The sequence below is a fragment of the Vigna angularis genome, chromosome 7, assembly GCF_016808095.1.
Source record: "Vigna angularis cultivar LongXiaoDou No.4 chromosome 7, ASM1680809v1, whole genome shotgun sequence".
Lineage (NCBI taxonomy): Eukaryota > Viridiplantae > Streptophyta > Magnoliopsida > Fabales > Fabaceae > Vigna > Vigna angularis.
The window spans coordinates 21,155,409-21,166,528 of NC_068976.1; the positions used below are offsets into that span (position 1 = coordinate 21,155,409).

An 11,120-nucleotide genomic window follows, 5' to 3' on the forward strand; every position below is an offset into this window, starting at 1 on the left:
TTTTTGGTAAATTTCTGATTTAATGAAAATGTTTCCTCAGAAATGAATTTTTATTTTATGGAATGGATTTCAAAATCTTATGTACTTATTTAAACAATTATTTCCAAACATGAATTGCATAGTTTTACTTTTCTGTTACCTATTAAACACATACTCTTTGAAAAAAAAAAGTATTTACAAGGAATAAAGGTAATTGAGACTTTATGAAATTATCATTCATTTACAATGTGTGACAACTCCTAGAAAAGAATTACGAATAAGAAATGAGTGAAAAGTGATAAATTATATGATCATGGTGTTAAAGAAGAAAAGGCATAATGCAAGTGAATGAATTTCAATAAACCCTAGGGCTTGATGCAAATGAAGAATAAAGTTGCCCCAGCTCTGCCCGATGAATCATACTGTTAGATTTTTTTTCGCCAATTAATAATCATGGTTTAGATTCTGGTAACATAATGACTATAATTATTATACAGAAGAAGAAAGATAACCTTTTTATTAAGGCTAACAAGACTAGCTAACTTGTAATAAAGAATATAATAATCAACTAAGTTATCAACCTAAATTGTTAACAGTAATTAACTAGTGTGTTCGCACCTGTATAATGAAGTAAATAAAATTAGAATTGACATATTCATATTGCTAGGTCTAAGTTAATATAAGTATTTCCAAAGGAAGGTGTATAACTAGAATCGATAGAATGATTAGGTGGTGCAGTTGATGAGGAAAAATGCATCATGTCTTTGCTATTCTCACTTTTCATCATAGAAATTAGTGGTGTGCTGAAGGAAAATAATAGATTAGGAACATTTTCTTCTTCATTTGACCCATCATCTCTAACCAACCATGAAGTTGACTCAGCTTCGTGCAATATTTTTACCAATATATAAAATATATCAATAATATTCATTTTATCAACATCTCCTTTTCTTTTCAACAGTATGCTAAATATTTTACCTAATAATTGTTGGAAGTTTCACATCGGTTAGAGATAAAGATATTTCATAGTTTATAAGTGGGTGTAAACCTTACCCTACAAATCGGTTTTGTGAGGTTGAGTTAAACTTAAAGTTTACCTCTAACATGATATCAGAGTCATAGTTAAAGCAGTCTAAATGAAAATTATTATCCCTGTCGAAATGTTTAGTATTAAAATTTTAATATATACGCATAAAAAAAAATGCTTGCAGATGAAGAACAGTGGATTGCTTAATTGTGAAGACAAGAACATAGGTTTTCGAGACATTACATGATGTTTTTTTTCTTCATATAATTAAAAGTCGTAAAATATTAGGGAGATGGAAAGTGATATAATACCTGGTTTAGATCATAATCAGTTTCTTCGTTGCTTTGTGAAAGTCCTTTTTTGTTGTCTAAGAGCTGAAGTTCCACCTTCTTCATTATTCTGTGCTTTCATATTTTTGTAAAAAGATATGAAAATGGTATTAAATTCATAATATGATAAAATCAACTTTTTCATAAAACTCATTTTTAAAAGACCAATAAATTATATATATATATATATATATGATCCAATAATATTCAATGACATGTATTTACTTTTTTAAATTGACGATAAAGAATTAATAACATTTTAATTTTCATATATGTTTATGAATTTTTAATTCATTTGCTAGTTTTTTAATATATGTAGGTGGATTTTTTAGTCATGTATATGTTTATGGTTAAGACACTACAATCTCTTGTTTCTCAATGTTAAGAGGATTGAGAAATTATTAAGTAATTCAATTATGGTTTCATTCATATTCACTGTTTTTTTTAATTTTATTTTAGGGATCAAATTCAATAATACTCAATTACGTAATATGTAAAAGATATAATTGAATGATAGTAATTTTGGATAGTTCGATCATTTCTCTAAAAAGAAAATTTAAATCACTAGATGTTTTACTGATGATATTAGATATATATACTTTAATGATTTAGATATATAAATTATGTCTAAAAGGTAGTTGAAAAGAAGAAATTAAAGTTGTCCCAATCTTGAAAAGAAAAATTCAACATACTCATAAGCAAAAATGTTTTGAAAATACCTTTGGGTTGGACAAATGGAGCATACTTTGAAATCCTTTACATTTCCTTCCATCAACTCATCTGCACATTTCTTGGCATAGCCTTTCATGTTTCTGTACATCTAATTAACAAAACCCATTTCTCTTCAATGTAAGCATACCACACTATTCAAATTAATATGTTCTTAATTCATACTTAACAAAATAATCAAGTTTACGTACTCATTTTATCAAGAAAATAAAATATTTTTAAATATCAATTTTAATATTAGATATTTAATATTGTGTCATATATATTAATATTAAACTATTATGTAAGAAAAACTTATGCGAGACTAGGTTAGTGTAGTATGTGTTCAACAGATAAAATTAATTTAAAATATATAAGTGGTTTCATAAATTAGTTTTTGTGAAATTAAATTAAATTTAAAAGTTATTTCTCTAAAATATAATACCATAACTAAGAAAATATCTAAATTAAGGAAAAACAAGTGAATATAATAGTATTTTAATCGATGTAGTGTTATCCGTGAAATATGGTGTAGTTACATTTTTTTCATATAGATTGATTCGTCTTTTTTGTAATATAAATTTTTATTTATCTTTGTGTAACAATATGTAATGCTGAATTTATGATAAAATGTTATTAAAGTGATATACTATTACAATCCTTAATTACCACATATAAGGGTTGAAGTAGTACTTATTTATAAATATGTAGTTGTTTTTTAGTTACAAGACTAGCAAAATTTATTACATTGTTTAGAAATTTGTCCTTTCTTTAAATCTTTCATCATTTTCACATAATAACATAGTTTAAAAATTGCACTAATAGATTGTGGTGGTTTACATAAAGGGAAATTTCTGAAAAACTCAAGTATATTTATGCCTGCACTGTGCAGTGCCTTAAGAAGTTTTCCATGAAATATGGTCATTATTTGAAAGAAGGCACTGTATGCTTTCTGATTTTGTTTTTCAGCAATAATTGAACTAACTTTCAAACTATTTGGTCTAACTCATTTATTGAGCCATTTAATGTAAAAGGAAAAGAGGTGACAGAGATGTGATGACCTAATTAATTGAGGACTAGAAAAAGCCCTAGAACAATATATCATATCAGGAATTAATGTTTTTCATAGATATCTCTTCACGTTCCATAAACTATATTTTTTCCCAAAGTGAATAAATAAATTTGTGCTGAATTTACCTAATATATAAAAATATATATTTATTTTTTTAAAATGAATTTTAAATTTAATCTATATGAAATTTTTAACCTATGTCAGAGATAGATTTATCATGCGAAACTAAACATGATAACTATGTAATAACGGTTAATATGATAAACTTAGAAAAACAAATCTCAGTCATAAATGTCTGTTCATGACTCTTATACCATGAAGGTAATACTAAACCTAACTTAACCGTTTATATATATATATATATATATATAGACAGAAATACCTGAAGATGGCTTTTGATGTGAGCGATCTTGAGCCCTCTCACATGCATCTGCTGCAGAATTCTCTTCGGAGTTGCCTCTGCAAAACCATGTTGCTTCTATGATTTTTATTTGCAGTTTATAATCAATCATATCTCAATTTTCAAACAGTTTCTTCCCACCTTAATTCGGTTTCATGTTCCACAGTGACAAAGAGAAGAAAGAGATCAAACGAACTTCATCTATATGCATATGTTCTATGATAAATAACATATATTGCTGACACAAACTATCTTCTCCCAGTATGAGACAAGAATCAGAAGAAAAAGAAGGCAAAAATGAAACTCAGACATGCAGAAGAGTGAGTCAACAAAGCAGAAAAGTTAAAGAGTGAAGGAAAGTTCAAAGGTTTGATGAAAAGCTTGATGAGGCATTAATTAAACTGGCCTTCTGAGATCAAACGGTGACTTTTCTACCCTAATCTGATGCTTTCGTCAACAGGTTTTGGAAGCCCTAAACATATACATAAACCCTAGATAGAACAGAATATATTATTATGATATGAAGGAAATTGAAGTTTACTGTGTTTTCCACCAAGGCTTTCAATAGCTTGAACAAAGTGGTGATGGAGTTGAGGTGTCCAACGAAGGCGTGGAAGTTCAGATTTGTTGTACTGCCTGACACTTCTCTCACGATTTTTCATTTTTTCTGTGTTTCACCCTTTTGAATATATCAGATTATTCTTTATGGCAAAGCTAAATAATAAGAGTCTGCAACACTTCGATATGAATGCTGCAGCAAGAAACCTCCAAAAGTCTATGCCCAATGACTTTTCATGAAATTCAATTAAATGAATTCTTAAAACCTATAATATTTCACTCAAATTCTTTTTGTCTATTTTTCAAATAAAATTGTCGTTTTTCTATCACTCCATTCATTTCAATTTGACAAAACCAGAGAATGAAACGTGTTTTAAGAAGATGATATTTGTTAGATTCCACCATCGTTTCACATTCCTATTTAACACACTACTATATATTCCTACAAGCATTCATTGAAGAATTAACAAGTGGGTTTTTTTTTTATAGAAAATGTTAATTTAAATATAATGTACTAACTTCTCAAGTAATAACAAAATTATTGACTTTATTTATAATAATTACTTTAAAATTATATCTAAAATAGTTTTTATTGGATATAAACTAAAAATGTATTAACTATCCTCGCAGTCAACTTTAATGTATCTCTATCGTAAATTTTAATTAAATTCATTTGTTCCTTATTTTTAGTGTCACCAAAATATACGTATAAATGAAATGCATTTATGTCCGAAAAGGGAATCATTTACCGACACCACTTGTCCCTTTCGCTTTCTTTATTGGAGTTTTCAAACCATGACTTGAAAAAAATTCCAATTATGTAAAAGAATAAAATTATAAGCATATGAATATCTTATGATCTATATATAATATTAGTTAAGACATTTTGCAATCAATTATAAAGCAAACTAAATAACTTTTTCATTAATTAAGTATCTTAGTTAAGTTGATATAATATTCTTGTTTTCATATAATGAAGAAATAATTTTTAATTTTTCCTCATTATATATATAGAGAATGATGCTTAGGTAACATTAAATAAAAATTAGGAAACTAAATTTATTTTTATTTATGTCCACCATATATTTTTTTTTCTACATACTTGAGTCCAATAATATTTACTGTTTGTATTATTATTTTTTTATTTTAAACATTTATTCTTTATGTTTATTTTTTTATATTTTATTACTTTTATATATATATATATATATATATATATATATATATATATATATTTCTCTTATTTTCAAATGTTTTTAGTTTATATTTTCAATTTTATTTAAATTAGGAAATATCTCTAAGATGGTTGAATTAGTTGTTAATTAATTCTAATGGACTTTGCTTAACTCAATTAATTCCTAATTTTAAATGTGGGTTGCTAATATTTTTTTATTTCCATCTAAATTGCTGTTTTTGGGTAGGAATTAAAGGCTATATATACAGAAAAAAAAACAAAAAAAAAACGTAGATGCTATATCATGCTCTCTTTTTCTGTATTTGTATCGCTTACTGAAAGAATGAAGATACTGTATTATTAAGTATCTCGTGTATGAAAATATAAATTTTAAAAATATTTGACTAACAATAAAAAAATTAAATTAAAATGTAAACATATTGTTTTAAAGTTTGGAATATAAAATATAGTTTAATTAAAAAAGTTTTATTTTACTAATTATTTCAGTATCTGAAAATGACAATATGTGATATATATCGAGTTACATTAATTATATTAAGTTTTTTTGTCTTACTTTTTATGTTTGTTGAATCCACTTTTCTAACAAACAGACTTCAAATAAAAAAGTTACATCATTTTATTCCCCAAAAGGAAACGTGTGATGTTCGTTTAGGATATTTACAATGTTTTTCCTATATATTGTCTCCATCAAAAATGAATAATTAAAAGGGACTATATATACAAAAATCAGAAAATCTCATTTTCCATTCATTTTTGTTTCAACTTTCAACACATGCCAAACAAAAATATAAGAAAAACAGCTAATAATTCAATATATTATAGTGTTGAAGAAATGAAGATCATCACAAACTTTTCACGTCAATTGGTCGTGCATGTGTTCAAACAAATAAAGCATAGAGCTGTTTCTGACTGCTTACGTTGTTCCAAGGTTACCTTAATCGCGACAACTTTCATGAAAATACGATTACATGTAAAAATAAATTATATTTTTTTATTTTTAACACATCTTTCCTTCCAAAAAAAATAAATAAATATTAAAAAATAAATTTTAAATTTAATTTAATTCTGTAAAATTAATTCGTAAGATAAAGTTTCTATTCATTATATACTATAAAATTATTTTATTTTTAATCATGAAATTTCTAACTATAACAAATTATTGTTCTTTTACTAACATCAAATATCTTAAAATAACACAGTAAGATAAATTATATATTCCAAATATTATTTGTTATAAATCTGAAATTTTTATCACAATTTTATTATTAAATAATATAAAAAATATAAGAAAAGAAAAAAGATATTTAAACTACCATTAATATCAAACATGTTGAATATAATGGAATAATATTCAATATATAATAATCTAGAATGTAAATAGTCTTTTTAAATCGTTATTTTTTTTGAAGAGAAAGTATAAATAAATTATAGTTGTTAATAGAGGAAGAAAAAGATGTGTTGAATTGTCCATGAGCCAATGAGTTTGATGTCAATTATTGACGGTGCCTACTTTTGGACCCATCTATTGCCTTTCATATGCCGTGTTTAACACTACTATTCCCTCTAAATTCAAACATCATGGAAAGAGAATCTATAAACTTTTAAATTCCCAACTTTCTTTTAAAAAGGTTATGTTAATTAGACAATTCCATATGGAATATAGGTTCCACTTAATCTTAGTCAGCAATGTTTTAAATTTCATACCTATTAATCATACGATCATATTAGAGTATATAAAAAACTATAAATGTTATTTTATTGGTTAGTTTTACGTAGTCCGGTTAAAATGGGTTGAAACTCATCGGTCAATTTGGTCCATTACAGGTTTAAGTTGGGTTCAGTTGTAAAACAATTTTGAATTTTGATATAGTCCAATTTTAAATCCGACTCACCCGAATTGAACTTGACTCACTCAGGTTATTTCCACGGTAACGACTCACCAGCCCACTTAATTGTTTTAACAAGTACTTTTGGTTGGATTAATCATTTTACAAAATATTAAAAGGAAAATCCGTATTAAATTATTTTTGTATTGAATAATTAGGCAACATGAACAAATTATAAATCTATAACTCAATTTATATGAAAATAAATTTGAATAGTTATGAAACTACCAAATTTTGTGACATCTTTTTGTGAATGAAATCTTATGTTTCATTGATTATAAATATAATTTAAAACCCTTCTCGTTTATTTAGATTTGAATTAGAAATTTTTTGTTATTTTTTTAATTGAAAAAAACTTATAATCAAGTGAGTCAATCTGTTTAACCGCTCAACCCGTGGTGGGTTGGACCAAGTTTAAATTTTTTCGACTGGATCGAGTCGGGTTGAGCTGGATGACTTGTTTTGACAGTACTAGTTTTACATAATAAAATAAAATAAAAAAATATTTTTGTTTATTATGATAATAATAATGCTTATTAATTTTATCGTATTACTTTTTATCAAGCTGTTTCCAAATTATATATAAATATTTAATTTGATATTTGAAATGTTTGACAATAACAGAATCTTATGATTTTATTAACAATAACTCTTTTTCTGTATTTAATTTTAAGTAGCGTGTATCTTTATCTTAGATAATGCACAAAATAATTTATTACTATAATTATTACATAACTAATATTTAGTTTCGTGTATGATAAACTAATAAGTTTTTTTTATCAGTATTTGATATCGGATTTTTTTTTATAAGAAATATGACTCTATTCAATATAAATATATTGTAAATTCTATATTAACTAGAAATATAATAAAGTTAGATCATATACCCTTTGATTAGTCTATACCTTATAATATAGTACCCTTTGATCAATGAAAAGGTAATCCCAGTTGAAAGATTCCATGCACACGTAAATCGAGAAAATGCATGCCAGAAAGAGTAAGCTTTAATTTCTTCATTCCCATCACATGATCAAGTTGAATGTAATGTTTGGGAATATTGATTTATGGTTTTCTTGATTTCATGCAATTGTATGAATTTGTTAAACCACTATGTTGATAATTGATGTGTTTTTTTTTCTCCTTTGCAACTTAGTCAAATGGAATTTCAGTTCTTAAATTTGAAAAATTATTATTGAATTTTGTGTTTCCGCGCATGCATTTATTGGTCCCTACATGAGTTAGAATGACACCATTTTTCAACTTCTACATTATGGATTCCTTTTTTAAGAGAATAAAATAACTAATTTTGATCGTTGAAATCATGTGTGGTTAGGGTTCATTTTCATCAACAAATAAGATTATTTAGATTATCAATTAATGAAACAATTATACTAAGCAAAAAGTAGAAGATTGGATCCGGTTTTATCTTTTTGAATTCGAGTTTTGTAAAAGAAGAAAATACAATTAAGAAAGAAAATTGTACTAAAGGTCTTTCACTAATATTAGAAAAATAATGAATATATAAGCCATTTTAGAAAACAAAAATTTCTAAACTATATTTATATTTTTGAAGTTATAATGTAATATATGTTATAAATGCAAATATATAATTTATTTGTGGTTGTTTAATTAATGTTCAATTATATCATTTAGTTATTAATACTAAAAGAAAATTTTAAATTACTTATGAATTTTTATTTGATAGTAATAAGAAAAATCGAATAATAATTCAAGTTTATCGATAACCAAAATTTTATTAGTAAAGTAATAATTTATAAATTTTTTTATCAATAAATTTATTGATAATTATTGACAACTGCAAATTCATTAATAAAATACGTAAATAAATATTACGAGTAAATCTTATTCTTATTTCTTTCTTTTCTTTCTCGTTAAAATAATGGTAACTTGTTGTCATTGTGTCATCATTATCTCTATGTTATTACGAGTAAATCTTATTCTTATTTTCTTTCTCTTCATTTTTTTTCTCTTTCACTTTTTCCTCCAACTCCGATTGCAATTATTGTTATTGTTGTGCCTTTGTCGTCGTCATTGCGATCAACTTGACTTCTCTTCCTCTTCTCTTCTTATGTTCCTCTCTTTTTCATATCTTTTTCTTTTCACTCTTCTTTTATAATTTATTTGTATCAAACTTGACAAGGAGTAAATGGTTTATTTTATTTATAAAACAATTTATTAATAATAGGAATTATAAATTATTGATGAAATTGATTGTTGGATATATTGTTGACGAAAATATTTGACAAAAATATTATTTTATTTTATTATTTTTGTTATTTCAGAAATGTGAGATATTTGAAACATGGTACTAGAAAAACAAAAGTGATAAGTTATATATTCTTGTTTGTATATATTATTTAATAAGACACTTCTACTCTTACATCTGCATATTTCATCACAAATATATAATTTGAACTCAAGTAAAATAATCACAATAAAGTATTCACAAAAAACTAAGAATAAATGAAAGATAAATGAATTATGTGCGATTGCGTCAAAATCATTGGATATCTTGGTAGGACAATTGCTCATGAAATGAATATGGAACCAACGACAGAAACCAACAACATGAGACCTCAACAAGACATTGGTGAACCTGAAACGTGTGAACTTGCACCAGAAAAAATCGGGTCCATCCACTTATGATCAATTTATTGCAACATTAAGCATAGATAATAATCATAATCTTGAAAATAATGGTATTTTGACTATTACCAGTCTATCTACCTTTTAAAAAAATAATATTAAAATGACACATATTTACGTTCATTTAATACGAGTTATAAAGATAAAATAGTTATAAAAAATAAAATTTTGTATTTAAAAAGGAATAAAAATATATTATTGAATGATTATAAAAATTTGTGTATATCAAAATATTATTTCTATTAAGCATTGGCCTGCAAGTGGTTGTACAAAGTCAAGTTTGTGAGTTTGATGGTAGCATTGAGAGAAAGTAATAAGATTGATCCTTTTAAGAACCACCATCGCTCTCAATCCAGCAAGCAAGCTAGGTCAAATTTTTATTCAAGCTTCTTAATAATTGCACTCTTCACGCTTATCTTAAACTATTTTATTACATTTTACAATCAATATTTCCTATTTGATAAGGTTATCTTTTGTTAAAATGGTTTATGGCTAACAAAACTTAAGACATAACCAAGTTATTACAAGTAATATATGTTATCAATTAGTGCATAGGATTACAGGGTAGGATATGGTTGCTCCTAAATTTTTTGCAATTACTTATTTATATAATAATGATATAACAATGATATAACAATGATAATTAAATTAGAAAGCTTTTTAATTTATTTTTATAGCATGAGTTATTTAATTTTAATAAATATTATATTAATTAAAATGAAAAATAAATAAAAGATGTTAAATGTATATAAAAAGAAAATTGAGATATTTTTTTCTTATATTCTTTTCTTACGTGTCAAGTTCATTCTTTTTTCAATGGTAAAATATAAATTCATCATTTTTTCTTTCATTTAGCATGTGTTTCATTTACTTCGGAAAAAAACAAGAAGTATTCTTTTGTTTACTTCATATTGAAATATTACTTTCATAAATAAACTTTTACTCTTTTTCAAGTAAAAAAAAAATTATATATATAGGAAAAATGTCTTATATCTTTTAAGTTCTTGCAATAACTAATTTATTTTTTCTCTTTTTTACAACATTTTTGTATAAAAGTTCCGTTTATAAAGTAAAATAAAATATTAATTGTTATATTTTCTTTAATCATTTTTTTATTATGACTTATTTATTACAAGTTTTCTTTTTGATAATTATGTTTTTTAAAATTTTAGTTTTAATTTAACTATATATATATATATATATGATGTTTTTATAGTTATAATCTCATGATACTCAATTTTGTTTAGTTAAAGTGATGGACAACTAACCCACATTTGGTCTGAGATTGTTTGGTTGTAA

The 11,120-nt window shown here is 24.9% G+C and overlaps 1 protein-coding gene across 1 annotated transcript; it reads right to left on the reverse strand.

Annotated features, from left to right (window-relative positions):
* Positions 1–40: 40 nt before the first annotated feature.
* Positions 41–4,451, reverse strand: LOC128197768 (probable transcription factor KAN4). Its single transcript, XM_052880492.1, has 4 exons — positions 4,057–4,451; positions 3,498–3,574; positions 2,055–2,155; positions 41–1,405 (listed from the first exon to the last, which is right to left on the reverse strand). Exons 1-4 carry the CDS (start codon positions 4,175–4,177, stop codon positions 1,291–1,293), a joined length of 414 nt encoding a protein of 137 aa, XP_052736452.1. The 5' UTR covers positions 4,178–4,451; the 3' UTR covers positions 41–1,290.
* Between the last annotated feature and the right edge of the window lie 6,669 nt (positions 4,452–11,120).

What these genes read in the sequence shown, in the direction of transcription:
- LOC128197768 (XM_052880492.1), bottom strand. Translation starts at nt 4,177, where the DNA reads ATGAAAAATCGTGAGAGAAGTGTCAGGCAGTACAACAAATCTGAACTT. An exon ending in AAGCCTTGGTGGAAAACACA is followed by an intron (nt 3,575 to 4,056) that starts GTAAACTTCAAT and finishes ATGGTTTTGCAG; the next exon opens with AGGCAACTCCGAAGAGAATT. An exon ending in ACATCAAAAGCCATCTTCAG is followed by an intron (nt 2,156 to 3,497) that starts GTATTTCTGTCT and finishes TTTGTTAATTAG; the next exon opens with ATGTACAGAAACATGAAAGG.